The sequence below is a fragment of the Fusarium oxysporum genome, chromosome V (assembly GCF_013085055.1).
Source record: "Fusarium oxysporum Fo47 chromosome V, complete sequence".
Taxonomy (NCBI): Eukaryota; Fungi; Ascomycota; class Sordariomycetes; order Hypocreales; family Nectriaceae; genus Fusarium; species Fusarium oxysporum.
In genome coordinates, this window is record NC_072844.1 from 1589831 (window position 1) to 1604814 (window position 14984).

At 47.7% G+C, this 14984-nt stretch overlaps 7 protein-coding genes across 7 annotated transcripts; 5 read left to right on the plus strand and 2 right to left on the minus strand.

The window, feature by feature from the left end:
* Positions 1-287: 287 nt before the first annotated feature.
* FOBCDRAFT_223094 (transcriptional Coactivator p15-domain-containing protein) lies at positions 288-1260 on the plus strand. The gene is made up of 3 exons (XM_031183823.3): positions 288-547; positions 604-708; positions 761-1260. The coding sequence occupies exons 1-3, from the start codon at positions 413-415 to the stop codon at positions 965-967; spliced, it is 447 nt and encodes a 148-aa protein (XP_031039465.1). The 5' UTR covers positions 288-412; the 3' UTR covers positions 968-1260.
* Positions 1261-2577: 1317 nt separating this feature from the next.
* Positions 2578-5045, plus strand: FOBCDRAFT_223096 (major facilitator superfamily domain-containing protein). Its single transcript, XM_031183824.3, has 2 exons — positions 2578-3293; positions 3343-5045. The coding sequence occupies exons 1-2, from the start codon at positions 3017-3019 to the stop codon at positions 4812-4814; spliced, it is 1749 nt and encodes a 582-aa protein (XP_031039466.2). The 5' UTR covers positions 2578-3016; the 3' UTR covers positions 4815-5045.
* Positions 5046-6329, minus strand: FOBCDRAFT_223098 (uncharacterized protein; the record flags this gene model as incomplete). Its single annotated transcript, XM_031183825.3, has 2 exons — positions 6146-6329; positions 5046-6095 (listed from the first exon to the last, which is right to left on the minus strand). Coding segments are annotated over exons 1-2 (1076 nt in total), but the record flags the coding sequence as incomplete, so codon positions are not given.
* Positions 6330-6921: 592 nt separating this feature from the next.
* FOBCDRAFT_239882 (PLC-like phosphodiesterase) lies at positions 6922-8007 on the plus strand (the record flags this gene model as incomplete). The annotated part of the gene is made up of 5 exons (XM_031183828.3): positions 6922-6945; positions 7019-7234; positions 7283-7553; positions 7604-7896; positions 7948-8007. The coding sequence occupies 5 exons, from the start codon at positions 6922-6924 to the stop codon at positions 8005-8007; spliced, it is 864 nt and encodes a 287-aa protein (XP_031039470.3).
* Positions 8008-8902: 895 nt separating this feature from the next.
* FOBCDRAFT_223100 (uncharacterized protein) lies at positions 8903-10949 on the plus strand. Its single transcript, XM_031183829.3, has 4 exons — positions 8903-9220; positions 9296-10104; positions 10153-10340; positions 10390-10949. The coding sequence occupies exons 1-4, from the start codon at positions 9178-9180 to the stop codon at positions 10751-10753; spliced, it is 1404 nt and encodes a 467-aa protein (XP_031039471.2). The 5' UTR covers positions 8903-9177; the 3' UTR covers positions 10754-10949.
* Positions 10950-11166: 217 nt separating this feature from the next.
* On the plus strand, positions 11167-13642 carry FOBCDRAFT_182674 (ureidoglycolate hydrolase-domain-containing protein; the record flags this gene model as incomplete). The annotated part of the gene is given in 5 exon segments (XM_031183832.3): positions 11167-12119; positions 12138-12204; positions 12563-12687; positions 12737-12980; positions 13032-13642. The coding sequence occupies 5 exon segments, from the start codon at positions 11394-11396 to the stop codon at positions 13640-13642; spliced, it is 1773 nt and encodes a 590-aa protein (XP_031039474.3). The 5' UTR covers positions 11167-11393.
* Positions 13622-14806, minus strand: FOBCDRAFT_223104 (40s ribosomal protein L44e). The gene is made up of 3 exons (XM_031183833.3): positions 14708-14806; positions 14073-14350; positions 13622-14019 (listed from the first exon to the last, which is right to left on the minus strand). The coding sequence occupies exons 1-3, from the start codon at positions 14708-14710 to the stop codon at positions 13980-13982; spliced, it is 321 nt and encodes a 106-aa protein (XP_031039475.1). The 5' UTR covers positions 14711-14806; the 3' UTR covers positions 13622-13979.
* Positions 14807-14984: the final 178 nt, after the last annotated feature.

The following is a 14984-nucleotide window of genomic DNA, read 5'->3' on the forward strand; positions in this document are numbered from 1 at the left end:
TTGACGTGATCGGTCGATCTTTAATTTACTTGATGTAAGATGGTGAAAACTTGAGTGAATATCTGAGGTGACGAGAGAGCATAATCCTGAACCTAAACATCCAAGGTATATATGGAGCTGGAATGCGGCATCCATGAGTTTTAGCAGTCGAGCCGAAAGTTCACGGCGGTATGATAAGATCCAATACGTAACCTGGTTTTCTGGGCGGATCCAATTTTGAGATATCACGTGCATTGGTGTCACATCGCGCGTAGCTTCCAATCGCGTCTCCTCCAAGCTGGGAGGCCAGTCTGGTTCAAGCTCAACTTTCAAGTCAAAAGTGACAAGACATCTCAAACACCTTTCAACGAAACAGTATTCGAGGGTCTGAGCCCTCTGTCCAGCTCTTGAAAAGACTTTTGCGATTCTCATAATGGCCCGTACATCTGCTGCCAAAAAGCGCGCTGCCGATTCTGATAGTGAGCCCGAGACTGTTTCCAAAAGAGTCAAGAGTGGAACATCAGTTGAGTCGGATGGTAAAGATGATGATGGAAATCCATACTGGGAGGTACGCGAGTTCGAAGCATCTACCGTTGGGCTCGCGCGCTAACAGGACGTGTCCAGCTCTCAAACAAGCGCCGTGTTGGTGTATCAGACTTCAGCAAGAAAACCTTTGTCAATATTCGAGAGTACTATGATAAGGATGGCAAGACTTTACCTGGCAAGAAGGTATTTGCGAAGGCTTCATTCATCTTGGACGTCTCACTGATTAGTTAAATAGGGTATTTCGCTTTCCATCGAGCAGTACAATGCTTTTCTTAAGGCTGTTCCACACATCAATGCTGCTCTTCGCGCCAAGGGTCTCGTAGTTGAGGGTGACATTGCAGACAAGCCTGATACTGCTCTGATTCCAGCTGCCAAAGTTAAGAAAGAGCGAAAGAAGTCACCGAAGGCGAACATTGAGACCACCAGCGAGGAAGAGGACTAGAGCGGCTATCTGACTTTTTCTTGTCGAATTTTCTTTCCAACATCTTTTCGCCCACGAGCTCGGCTTGTGTTAGCACTATGTATACCACGCATGGAGTTTTTTGGAGTCACGGCCATCACGCGCTTGGGGCCCAAGCTGTGATTTGTGCATGGGATCACCTCCTGGCTCTATGTCAGAATGATAGATTTCAGCAAAGTAACGAGAGTGATAGTAATATGATCAAGATTAATGGCGCTGACACGAAATCCAGAATGGACCTAATGTGTAATCATATCGGACCTATTATGAAGAACATCATGCAAACAAGGTAATTCAACTTACAATATGTAGCATAGCGAAAGGTTTGGACCCGTAATGCAGCAGATAAGCTTTACTGGAATACATTAAACCAAGATTTAGATTGATGGCAAAGGCCCTGCTTTATTGAGGTAAAGCCATGGGCTCGTAGGGGGATTCATCTGCAGCAAGAGTCTTGCCGATATGAAACATAGCTTATACGAAGGGGGTGAACAAGCAAAACTTCAAGAAATGGCTTACTGGGAACATGTTATTCGTAAAATGGAAATATGTATGTCACACCGGGCTATCGCTCAGCCGTTTGGACTATCGCAATCATATGGGGTGGCGCAGCTTTAGCAACTACTAGGTAGTATTCCAATTCCCATGTTGCACCCCTTGGCCTTGTCACTCTGAGGTCAAGGAGATCTGTGTCATCCTTCCATTGCAGGGAGTACTGTCGGGAGACCATCCGATGCTAATGAATGAGAACTGTGCGCTTTTAGAACTTCGACGCAGTCCATGGCAGAATTGTAGCTCAAGATTCGAATCCGGCTGGTAAATAGGCTCAATATGCGGATGGTTTCTGGAGATGAGAATTCTTATGTGCATAGCACAACATTACCATGAGTTACAAAACCCATGCTCTTCTTAGTTTCAAATCTCGAAAGGGGCGGATCGACGCGCAAGCCTTATTCCCGACAAGCTAGCTTGGCCTCGATAAGAACTTACAATCCAAAGTTTAGCAGCAAACATTCGCCTATCAAAGTTCTCATTCCAATTAAGTGTTAAGAGTCTGGAACAATTCCACGGCTGTGATTAGGAGAAAGTATCAGGTCTGGAACTCGAATGGAAAATGACTGTGCCCCGCTCACTCAGCGCTTCAACCGAGTATCATGAAGTTGATCAGCAACTTTACAACATGGCAATGTCGGCTGCGGCCTGGCAATGGTGATCTAGTAGCCAGCCACTGTACTCCGTGTCCAGACTATCAGCATTGGTCTCTTTGAGGATTCACTTGCATTGCAGTCCTTATCAAGAGTTAAAGAACCTAGAGAGACTTGCTGAGTTGCTGCTTCATTATTAGTTATCTTTGGGAAAGACCCAATGCCATGTTTTCTGGAAATGCCTTATTATCAGGAACATTACGAGTGATATACAAGATCATGGCGGTAACACAAGTCCTGATGCCAAGCCCCCATAGAACGGGAGATGGATGGGCGATGATGCTGATGGATGCCCGGCTTTGGCGCCTCCCAAGCCCCTGGACCCAGCAAAAATTGGACCTACGGCCTCCTATTTCGGGCTACCATATTATTTGCTGGTTCTATCCACCTTAACTTCTGACTTGTCCTCTCATCTCCAAGACTGTGCCTTGTTTCACCCTCTCATCGACTGTACAATTGAATCCCTCGTTTTCTTTTATTGATTCTTACATTACTATTACTCTCGTCACTCTTTGTTCTATTTATTGTTCTATTTATTCTGTGCGCGGTTTTTCTTTTACAGCTTTCTGCTCCTAACAAAGCTACCGGAACCCACGATCGGCTCTTCCGCTCAGTGACGCAGCTCAACAACAAACCATTATAATCTTTTCCGTTCAAGCTCTTTTTATCAACCATCAAGCCACGGGTTTATCTCATCTTTCAAATTCAAGTTGTCTCTCGTGTGTGAGCGGCAGCATCACGTGTGTCTGAAAATATCCAATTTTTGTTTGATGTTTGTGCTATTAAAGTTATAATCACCTTGTTCTTTCAAGTACCAGCTTCTGAAATGCGCATTTCATGGCGTCTCGGCTCTGGGTACGTCGAGTCAGTGGATGACTATATCGGCGTGTTGGTGCCACTGGAGGAAGCTCATCTTTACAGCCAAGCGGCTAAAGCGAAGGGCGCCGGCCATGGGGAAACGCGGGAGGAGGGTGAGATGGATGATTTGGAGATGAAAGAAGAACGCGAGGGCATGCTTGGAGGTGACGCTGCTGAATATACGGTAGATGGTCTACGCAAAGAAATGAGAGAAGGGCGACGGGGTCAATGGACGACATATGAGAGTGAGTGCTGCATTTAAGACTGCTGCATTATGAGCTAACAAGGTTTCAGTCAAATCAAAGCTCATGAATAAGGCAGTCGGAGATATCGGTATGGGCAGTTACAACTGGCAGTTGTTCGTTCTCTGTGGATGTGGATGGTTCGCCGACAACCTTTGGATGCAGGGAGTGTCACTCTGTCTGCCATCTCTATCAGGAGAATTCGGTGTCGATGAAAAGACAGTTCGATACACAACCAGCGCCTTGTTCGTCGGTCTATCGATCGGGAGTTTTTTCTGGGGAATTGGGTCCGATTTCCTTGGTCGTCGCATTGCCTTCAACACTACCTTGCTTATTACCAGTGTCTTTGGCATCATGTCCGCTTATGCCCAAAGCTGGGGCAGTGTTTGCTTCTTCTTCAGTGCCCTTGGTTTCGGCGTCGGCGGCAATCTTCCTGTTGATGGTGCTCTCTTCCTGGAATTTCTCCCGGATGCTTCCAGCGCTTTGCTCACTCTGCTGTCCGTCTGGTGGCCCTTTGGACAGCTTGTCTCATCTCTGATTGCATGGTACTTTATCGGCAACTGGCCAGTTGAACAGGGTTGGCGATACTTCATTGTCACCATCGGCATTGTTACTTTCGCCATGTTTGTTGTCCGATTCTTCGTCTTTCATCTCTTCGAGTCACCCAAGTTCCTTCTCAACAAGGGTCGCCAACATGAGGCAGTGGCTGTCATTCACGGTCTGGCATACCGTAATGGTACCAAGACTTGGCTTACTTCGGAGCTTCTCGACTTGGTTGCTTGTGAGGATGGCGAGGATCTAGCCCATGTTGCAGAGAAGAAGATTCCTGCTCCATCGACTATGGGTTTCCTCCGCGAGAAGCTCCAGTCATTCTCTGGAGAGCGTCTGCGACCTCTATTCCAGAATAAGACCCTCGGCATGGCAACTTCTTTGATCTGGTTCTGCTGGGCAACGATTGGCATGGGATATCCCCTTTTCAATGCCTTCCTTCCTCAATACTTTGCTCGTGCACATAACGAAGCATCGGATAACATGCAGTCCGAAACAGACACCATCTCATCGGACACATACCGCAACTACGCCATCGCCTCTGTCATGGGTGTCCCTGGTTCTCTTCTCGCTGCATACCTCGTTGATCACCCGTCCCCCTTCCTCGGTCGTCGAGGAACGCTTGCTAGTTCCACCCTCCTCTCCGCGGTGTTCCTTTTCCTCTTTGTCTTCTACGGCACTACATCAACTGCCCAACTTCTAATGTCTTGTGTTGAGGCTTTCGCCCAAAACATCATGTACGGTGTTCTGTACGCCTTCACGCCTGAGATATTCCCTGCTCCTGTTCGAGGCGCTGGTACCGGCGTGGCCAGCTTCCTGAACCGCATTACTGGCCTTATGGCACCCATCATTGCCGCCACCGTTCCTGGCGATGGTGCTACTACACCTATTATCATGTCTGCAGTCCTTATTTTGTCGGCTTTTATTGGCATTTGTCTCATCCCCATCGAGACAAGAGGTGCTTCACGACTTTGAGCCCTCAACTTCCAATTAAGTGCGGTCCCGCAAGCATAATAGGCACCGCATAACCTTTCTAGTTACAATACACGCATACTAACGACCTGGAGTCAGAGTGGTCTTGGGTATAACTTGCATTTCTGATGTCATTTATAACGGGGTTTGGCAGTGCTTTGTATTTCGTGCTATTCATAAAGTTGTTTGCATAGAGCACAGATTAACTAGTGATTATTAAAAATGTACAATAGATATTGATAAAGTTGTCTATCTATTACCTTTTGCACCTGCCGGTGCATCAACTCTCCTCTTCCTCAGTGACGTTCCCATAGCATCTCTAACCATAGGGTCTGCTCTAATAGTATTCTGTACAAGCCACTCCCTCATCTTGCCCTGTAGATTGGACGTTGCATCAGTGTCGCCCTTAAAGGGGGCCATTTCCATATCCAACAGTCGTACAGCATCTCCGTCAAGTTGCTTTGTCAACATTTCAAGGCGATGTAGGCTTTGTCTCATAGCCTTTTCGTCATCCTCCTCGGATTTTTCTGGCCCCGTGATCATGAATGCAATGAGAGGTCCTATCTGGTTGAGAGCAATGTAGAAAGTGATTGTGAGTCTCCGGGCGAGAGAGATGATCTGGAAAGGTAGATATGGTGGCGAAGATGTAAATTGTGTGAGGATGGCGTTGATGGCATTGACAAAAGGTGGGAAATCGGGACGTGTTACGGTATGGAGCTCGAATACGCAAAGGGCGATCAGAACTAGCCACCGGTAGTATTTACCAAACTCCATATAGCCAAATAAGCCCAGAATGTAAATTGATGCGGCAGCCACAACGTAGTGAGGCAGGATGCCTGAGACGACGCCACGAGTAACATAATCTCTGATAGTAACGCATTTCTGCCACCGTGCAATCTCAGGTCCGAAGCGTTCATATGCAAATCTCTTCGCAGTATCCTGTAGCGTATCACTGGCAACCTTTAGGTGCATGAAAAAGGCGGCAGAATCGCCAGCGTCCTTGCCTGCTTTGTCTGGGTGGTGCATGGCAGCCAAGCGGCGGAAGCGCGTCTTGATCTCGCGATCGGCAGCATCGAGTGGCACTCCAAGATCTGCATAGTATGAGGATATACGGCGCTGTTCATAGTCCGCTTCGAAGATTGTGTAGCAGAGGTAGGCAGCGACAACGAGGATATGTATGGTGCGTCGATGCGAGTTATAGCGGGCAGAGCCAGGGGCAGGCTTGGGATCGCCGGCGCGAATGGTAAACCCATAGTAGATGGACTGGAGCCATCCTGTTGCAAGCTATGAAGCGGTTAGCAGGTCAAGCAAGTTCCTGAGAACAAATCTCATACATTTGGGAGAAAGGCCCAACCTAGCATAGACAAATAGCCAGACATGGTGGGCAGCGGATCATTGGTAGATGTTTAGTGAGCTTCGGAATTATATGTGAATGTGTTAAAGAGCAAGAATATTTTTGTCATAAACCAAGTTGAGAATACCTGTGTAAGTTGGTATTTGATGTGGCCAGGTTGTACCGTAGTAAGGAAGTTGCAAAGGATCGCGCTGGCAATTGTTAGTTGGTGTTTCGAGCTCCAGTGCGTCAGAGTGGGTCTAGAGTCTTACAAGCCGAAGCCATTTCTTTGTCACTGCTCCCATGCCTCTTCAGCTTCAATTATTCATACAAGCACTTTCGCTGACGTAGTACGGACTAGTATAACAACTTTTGAATGCCTGTGTTATATGCTCACCCATACACAATAACCGCTATAAACAATTGAAAGCCTATGGCTTGGACGTTGGTCCCGGTTTCAGTGTCTAAATGCAGTCATCTCTCGCCAGTAAACATCAAATTATCACTTCCTACCATTCATATCGTGAGATATTATAGCCACCCCATTGTCTGTTCTTTGCATGGATCTCTAAAGGAACGCTATGTGGCTGATGAGAGCTATGCGACTGGGATTCTGAGCCAACCATCTCATCGTTGCATTCTACCAGCCCTTACAACGAGTGGATGCATAAAGAACGTGCCGAATATAGATGTTAAGACCGTCGAACTATTGATCCATTATTCAACTTGTGGTAATATCTCTTGGTATGATTTGTGGCTGCAAAGGCTTGAGGCAACATGCTGGTAGTCAGCATGAGTGTGGTAATTCAAAGTTGAAGATATTGCCATATATGTAGCCTTGAGTTTTCCCTGGGGGCTCTGCTTTCACTCGCAGTCTCCCCAGACACTACCTTTCTGTTTTTTGGCCATGCAACTTTCATTGATATTGGCTTTTGCTACGGCAACTTCAGCAGCATGCAATGGTCATGATGAACTTTGCAGGCGTAAATATTCGGACATCACTTTCATTGGGACGCACAACAGCGCTTTTGTTGGAAAGCTTCCAGTTCACAACCATTACATCTCAGTCGCAGAACAACTCGACTTAGGCGTGCGATTCTTACAGGCTCAGACACAAGACAAGGATGGCGATATATAGATGTGCCACACTCACTGCTGGGAATTGGACGCTGGGCCATTGCAGGACTATCTAGAAGAGATATCAGAATGGGTCGGAAAAAACCCAGATGAGGTCGTGACAATATTTCTGACGAACATTGACGCCCTACCGATCGAAAAGTTCGATGAAGCTTTCAGCAGTGCAGGGTTAAAAGACCTTGTATTTCGTCCCAAGACGAAGCTTTCCCAAGACGAGTGGCCAACTCTGCAAAAGCTTCTTGAGGATAGAACTCGACTTGTTGTATTTATGGGTATGCCTTGTTCTGTGTATTCGCTTCTTGAGCTTACTGGCTATCCTCAGATTACAACATGGACGAGGGCAGAGTCGACTACATACTTGATGAGTTCGACTATTTCTGGGAGACCCCATTCGGTGAATCTAACTCCTCGTTTCCAACCTGTGAGGTTGACCGGCCGGAGAAGGGGGATCCAACCCAACTCATGGGGATCATGAATCATATGTTGAACCACGACGTCCTGGGCATTGTCATCCCAAATCAGGCCGATGCAAAAAAGACGAATTCAGAGTATTCTATCCAAAAACAGATAGACCTTTGCGAGGACAACTGGGGCAGGCGACCGAATGTCGTTCTTGTAAGTGGCGAATAAACTCTATAAAAGGTTGTATCTAAATGACTGTCACAGTTGGACTGGGTTAACGTTGGAGAGGCAATGGACGCCCAGATATCTCTGAATGGTTTATGAGGATTGGACAGTTGAAACCTCGAAAACGAAGGCCACACCAAGACTTGTTTACACATAGGCACTTTCCAGTAAATCCACCGAGCTATGTACAGATGAATAGCCCACATTCACACACTGCGATCCAACAGCCACAGTAGGACGAACTACTCGACTATCGGCGTAATTGGTTTAGTGGTAAACTTCTCCGATAATTACTGACAACCTCCACCTGCCTGTTCCTATAATCTCAGGAGTTCCTTCGGATCCCCAAAGATTTCGATTCCCAGATTACGCATGTAACTTTTTGCATATCTAGAATGATTCCGTTCGGCTGATGTCATCATGTCATGGTTGTTTTGACATGATGTTGCTATGTTGTTGATCTAGAGTGCAAAGCGGTATGTAAAGACTAGCTGTTGATTGGTAGCTTAATAGGTACCGTAGTTGTGAATAGCGGGACGATCCAGGGGTAGTGTACCTGGCTAGCGCAGTCATCCCCTGAACAAACTCTATTACATAAATTGGACCAATAGCGTTGTTAGGTAGCCAACGGCTGGATGCCTCATTTTGTTTACTTGGCCCGCAAAAACAAAGAAAGATGTAATGGATACCCCGGAATACGAGTTTGGTGGTACTTCTCTTGCCTACGTGCTAATACCGGCATGATCTGAGGAAAAGCTACGTGATTCGTGATAATGTATTGCACAGGACTAAGACAAGACATGCCAAAGCCCTCGTCAAAGTCTCAAAGAGCCCCTTTTCATAGACGGAATGCGGAATCTGAATCACTTGGGCTTTTGCTTGTGACGCATGTAGTAGATGAGTATCTTGGCCAGGCCTATGTAGACTACTTCGTACAGCCTAAGTAGACAAAATGGAATCTTAACTTTCCTGATTGAGCATGCAATTTCACATCCACTCTTCATCTGTCTATAGGCAACCCAGCGGACATAAACATCACGCTCCCACCATTTGCCGTCCCTCTACAATCTACCTGCACCTCATCTTAGTGGCGCGCCTCCTTTTCCGGCTTTGTCTCCCTGATCTTCCTATCAGCCCTAGCAAATACTCAATTAAGCATCCAATTTGTGGTTTCATCTGGTATCTCTGGCTTTCTTCCTCCCTCTTCGCCTTCATTTGTTTTCTCTTCTCCATCATCTTATATCTCCCCCACATCTTCAGACCCATACAATGTTGCTTCGCAAGCTCGGGCATGCCCTAGCTGCGACAGCAGGTAAGTTTGCCCTCTTTTCTGAAAGACGAAATCTTTTCTCTTTTGTTACTGCTGTTGACAATCATTTTCCGGCAGCCCTCGTTCCAGTCACTTCTGCCAAAGAAAAAGATGAAGGCGGTCAATCCACCTTCGTTTCCCCAGATGGAGACGTAGCGTTTGCGATTGACATCGGCGAGAACACCAACACCGAAGTCTACTTCAGTCTCCGTGTCAAGAAGAATCGATCCTGGGGCGCTGTTGGTCTTGGAAGCGAGGATATGCCCGGAGCCCTATTTCTCATGGTATACAAGAGCCGGACCACCAACAATGTTACATTCTCCCCGCGACTCGCCTACGGCCATTACGAGCCTTATTATTGGGATGAGATGGATTACGAAATTCTTAATACCACAGGAATTATCGACGATCACATGGTAGCCACAATTCGCTGCAAGAGTGGATGTCGCAGTTGGCCATCGCATGGTGGACAGAAGGGATACCTCGATGTTTACGATCACAACAGCAAGGCCGTATTCGCTTTTGGACCAAAGGAGGACTACTATAGTGACGATACGGACGCACCTTTGAAATATCATGCAGGATATGGCAGTTTCTCACTCGACATCAAACGAACACATGGGAAATCCGAGCTACCATCTCTTAGCGATTCTACAAAAGATGTTGGATCCGAGCTTATCTACGCGACGAAGGCCAAGCCAAACTGGGCATCACCGCTTCACGGAGTTTTTATGGTCTTATCAATCATATTCCTCATGCCAATTGGCGTTGTTCTGCTGAGGTCTGGAGGCTGGGTCAAGTGGCATGCTCTGAACCAGTCCATTGCGACTCTGGGTGTCTTTGCAGGTTTCGGTATTGGTGTTGCGAACAGTTTCTATTATCAAAGAGTAAGTCCATCCCGGTAAGTCTGGGCCTGTCACTTACGAATATCATAGTCTCGAAGTTTTGATGATCCTCACCAAATTATTGGATTCGTCGTCACTGGCTTATTACTTGGACAATTTGGATTAGGAGTAATGCACCATACTCAGTACAGGAGAACACAGGCCCCGACCAAGTACGGCAAGTTTCATCTTTGGGTTGGCCGTATCATTCTATTTTTAGGCACTCTGAACGCATTCCTGTAAGTTGCCACATGCACACATCGGTTGCCCATCGCTAACCATCATCAGCGGCTTCACCTTTGCTTTGAACCGAAAATTTGGCATGCTCCTCGCTCTTCTCATCATCTTCATCTGCATAAGCAGCCTCATCTTGATCTACGGTCGCCGATACATGGACAAGCGCCGTCTTGGTCCTCGTGGCCCTGGTCTGGCAGGCCCTCAGCAATACAGCGCACCGCCATGGCGGGAGCCTCCTCCTCAACACATGGGTTATCCATCCGATCCTCCGCCAGGTTACCAACCGCCATCAAACCAGGCCGGGCTTGGTCAAATGTCACCTGCATTGCGATCACCATCCCCGTGGCAATCGAATGACAAGGATGACGAGGCGGATTTGAACCTGGGACGTGAGCAGCGACCGAGGGAGTTCTGATGAATACTTTGAGTTTGGGTACTGGTTTTGGCGTTTATGTTAGCTTTCATGCAATACAACGAATTAATATGAGTGATCGAAACGTTGGTAATGAAGAGTGAGACTGTGGCCTGTTGTCTACCTATGTCGGCCTGGCCTGAAACCATGGGAAATAACATGCTTTCGGCTGCAGTGTCGAGTGGGATGGAACAGCAACGGACTTACCAACCTAGTCGAATGCAAGGTATTCGCCTAAGAACATAATCAAAGTAAATTAGTCACTCAAGCTTACACTGAGCGTGGTTGAATAGTGCCTCGATATGAGTTTTATAAAAGGACTTGTCATATATCCTCAGGATCTTCACGATACTTAGAGGTTTAGGGTAGCTTGAACGTCATTTGTAGCACCTGCAGTAATACTGCATCAGGCTTCATTTTTTTTTTTTAACGGGAACCCAGCGGTTACTTTTTAAAGTAGTGATGCCTTTCGTCACACTTGGAGTGGGTGCGTTATGTTATGCTGTAGTTGGACTGATGTATTGCCGACCTCGGATCGCGATGCCCTACTTCAACTCATCATCGTCTGAAAATTAACTTAACTGCGGCAAACAAATTCCCATTCCCAACATCAAGTCAAAATAACGCCTCTCAAGCGGCAGCCATGTCAGTTAAAGTCAACGTCGGAAACCTAAGCCTCCGTATCGGGACCGCTCCCCTGACACAAGAGGAGTTCGCGCCATTTGGAGATGTTGTCTCCAACCCACGACCGAGCCTTCTTCCATCAAAACACGCATCTGAAGGTGGTTCTCTCCCATACAACGGCACCACTGCCAATCAAGGAACAGCAATTCGCTATGCCGATGTCAGCAAGCCTCAGGACCTCCTCTCACAGGCTCCTAGCAGCAATGGCCGATTGATCATGAGCCAATTCGTCTGCGAAGCGAGAACTTTGGCACCTGCAAGCGATGACGCTTCTCAGAGCGAGTTCGCCGTCAACATTCTTGAACGACACCCATTCACTTCTCAAACTTTTGCTCCACTGGCCTCTACCGCTTCAAGCTACTTGGTCATCGTGGCCCCATCTCTGCCACCATCTCCCCAAGACGATGGTCTACCTGTACCAAGTGGAGAGGGTCTACCCGGTAGAGGTCTCCCTGATCTGAAGGGGTTGCGTGCGTTTGTAGCAACAGACCGCCAGGCTGTGACTTATGCGGCTGGGACATGGCACGCTCCAATGGTAGCTCTTGGTAAGAAGGAGACAACTTTGGATTTTCTGGTTGTTCAGTTCTCCTCTGGGGTTGACATTCAAGACTGTCAGATCGTCACATTCGAAGGGCAAGACTCCAAGGAATCTGACATTAAAGTGCGCGTTCCGCGAGGCGGAAGAGTTACCGCCAAACTGTAGCTAAACCAAGACACGCGATATTTGAGGATCGCACAATGCGTAACCGGACAGTGGCTGAGTAGAAATAGTTGGGCATGCAATTTAAAATATATGCTTCATTTACCCGAGGACTACATATTATGATATGAAGCCCCTGGGCTTTAACGTTTCAGCTAATCTTGAATTGAACAAGCTCAGGTTGGCCAATATAATGACTGCAATAATACGAAAATGAAAATAATAGTTCTCATATCCATAGACAACACCACGTTGCCAAAAGCTTAGTCATCGTGCATTCCTACCATACCACGATGACATTTTAAACTGTTCTTATAACTAGGTAGGCACTTAGGGTCATGCATTTATCTATTCTATCGTTTCTGTAGAATCTCGGGGTAAAATTGCAAATCAGTCGACAGTTACGACAAGCTGTGTTGTATCCTGAGCCAAAATGGTAGCCCGATTTGAAGCTGCGGAGGCTCGCAACAAGCTGGAGGATCTCTCTGGAATTCAGCTTGAGCCGGGTGAGAACCCATACAACGCCCTCATCAAAGCCTGTAATAACGACCCTGTGAGTGGCTTATCATTCGAACTTGTTGTTCCCAAGCTCACAATGTCAGGCTGAAGTCCAAACTCTGTACTCTGTCCACCGGACAAAGAGGAACGGCCAACAAGCGGAGAAGTTTTTGTCTTCTGACTTCAAGGAACTGGTTATTGACCAGACACTCCTGCGGCTTGAAGACCCGACTGTAGAGCCGGGATTCCGTGACAATAGGAACTGTTTGGTCATCTGGGCCAGACCCCCAGACCACGTTATACGCTTAGCCTCCAAGGTCAATGAGTTACTCAAGAAGGCCGCACCTAGTGAGGGGATTCAGTTTCATAGTCAACTGGCATATACTGACCGTTAAAAAGGTGTCTGGCTTATGCCTTCACATAGGATGCATTTGACAACCCTCGAGGTTGCATTCTCCAAAACACCCCAGGAGATTGCTGCCTTTGTAACGACTCTGAGGCCAGCTATCCCTGACATTGTGAACTACCCATATCATCACAGGTCTCGCCTTGTCAAGCCTATGGTTTCTTATGATTTGTCTGCTTTTGCTCTCTCGTTCCTTCCTGCGTCAGGTGAAGCAGCACTCTCCCCTCCTCTCACCGAACCTGTTGTCACAGAGGGGATCACGCAGGGAGACGATTACACATATCACCATCTGCGTCGCGACGTGTACGACAAGGTGCAGGAAAGCGGCGTAGTTGTTGGGTCAAGATATCAAGTTCCCAGTGCGCACATCACGCTTGGACGCTATCTGAATCACGATGACCATGACACGCCAGAGAAAAGGGCAGCCTGGGTTAAGGCTATTGATGAGGTCAATGCATGGCTAGAGAAGGAGGTCTGGGATAATCCTGACTCCGAGTATAATGCTGGCGAGTGGCTAGTCGGTCATGAGAGAGGACTGGATGCACGAAATGGCACACTCTGGTATGGAGGCGGGAAGACTATAATGCTGGGTGAAGGGTTTTAGAATAGCATCAGAGCTTTATACCTATAGACCGATACATCGTTGCTGTTTTGAAGCTTTCTCAACCATGACCATGACTCACGGGCCCTATCCCGCTTGACGTTGAGGGGTAATGGCTCAACCCTTGAAAATGGTTCATCACCATGAACGCACTTTATTATGCTTTGCTTCAGAAAATTCGTGTTGGTGCAACACAGAGAGTTTTTTTTCATTCGTTCCCTATGAAACATGCCTCAAATCGAGGGCGTGTACCTCCTTTCGCCTGTGTCCATCCATGATGCCCAAATGCCGCCGAGGTAAGCATAGAAATGGTGACCCTGAGACCCCAAACACAAAGCACTTAGAACACCAGAGCAGCACCCTTCGTCTTCTTGTCACCACTGTTTTCAATGTCAGCATACTGTAGAGTTCATGGAGCCAAGAGATCACGTACCCAAGCTCGAAGTGCTTGCATCGCTTCAGCGCCAGCTGGAGCTTGGTCTTGCACTTGACACACTCCAATCGCAGAACAACCTTCTTGGTGGTCTTGGCCTTCTTGTGGAAGACAGGCTTGGTCTGACCACCATAACCGGACTGCTTGCGGTCGTATCGTCGCTTACCCTGGGCGAACAGGGAGGCCTTGCCAGCCTTGTACTGGGTGACCTTGTGCTGGGTGTGCTTGCGGCACTCCTTGCCCTTGCAGTAGGTGTTGCGGGTCTTGGGAATGTTGACCTGTAGGAGCCAGAATGTTAGCCATCTGGTGATGTTCGAGTATCAAGGCCTCTGCCCAGATCTCAGCATATCGAGTCGCGCGCCCCGAAGACAGTTTGAGAGAAAAGATCGAATCGTCGGAAAGGACTTCAAGGGCGGAACAAGTGACACCTTCGAGTATCGTCGGTTCGAGGTTGGGTGTGGTCGTTTCGAGTTCGTGTCCCTTCATAATGCTCCGAAAATTCATCCCACTTTCTCCCAGTGACAGTCATGGTGCGCGCATGGTCGAATGGCTTGAGACAACGGCATTGCATTCTTAACAATACGATGGTGCTATTGTTGATGCTGGTGATGAGGTTTTGGGCTGTAGCGACGTACCATTTTGACGACGATGTACGGTGCCGTTCTTTGGGTGTGTTTGGTGATGCAAGTTCCAAAGACTGGCTAAATTGAGGTTTTGGTTGATTTCTCACTTTGTGGGCAGCCGACCCTACCTAGCCCCATCGGGCGGTGTGGCATTCGCTTGTATCAGCCACATTTTGGCGCCTGAGATCTAGGGCAACCATGATCAGCGCCTCATCTCGGTGAGGCGAAGGTGGAGGTACGTACCGTGGAGCTCACCCCACGATGAGGTGGAAAGGACAGACTACGACCG

Excerpts from the sequence above, each read along its gene's own strand:
- FOBCDRAFT_223104 (XM_031183833.3), bottom strand. Across the intron at positions 14,020-14,072 it reads TGCAAGCACTTCGAGCTTGG|TGGTGACAAGAAGACGAAGG; the intron begins GTACGTGATCTC and ends CATTGAAAACAG.
- FOBCDRAFT_223100 (XM_031183829.3), top strand. The coding sequence starts at position 9,178 with ATGTTGCTTCGCAAGCTCGGGCATGCCCTAGCTGCGACAGCAG. Across the intron at positions 9,221-9,295 it reads TGCCCTAGCTGCGACAGCAG|CCCTCGTTCCAGTCACTTCT; the intron begins GTAAGTTTGCCC and ends ATTTTCCGGCAG. Across the intron at positions 10,105-10,152 it reads ACAGTTTCTATTATCAAAGA|TCTCGAAGTTTTGATGATCC; the intron begins GTAAGTCCATCC and ends CGAATATCATAG.
- FOBCDRAFT_223096 (XM_031183824.3), top strand. The coding sequence starts at position 3,017 with ATGCGCATTTCATGGCGTCTCGGCTCTGGGTACGTCGAGTCAGTGGAT. Across the intron at positions 3,294-3,342 it reads TCAATGGACGACATATGAGA|TCAAATCAAAGCTCATGAAT; the intron begins GTGAGTGCTGCA and ends ACAAGGTTTCAG.
- FOBCDRAFT_223094 (XM_031183823.3), top strand. The coding sequence starts at position 413 with ATGGCCCGTACATCTGCTGCCAAAAAGCGCGCTGCCGATTCTGATAGT. Across the intron at positions 548-603 it reads ATGGAAATCCATACTGGGAG|CTCTCAAACAAGCGCCGTGT; the intron begins GTACGCGAGTTC and ends GGACGTGTCCAG. Across the intron at positions 709-760 it reads AGACTTTACCTGGCAAGAAG|GGTATTTCGCTTTCCATCGA; the intron begins GTATTTGCGAAG and ends TTAGTTAAATAG.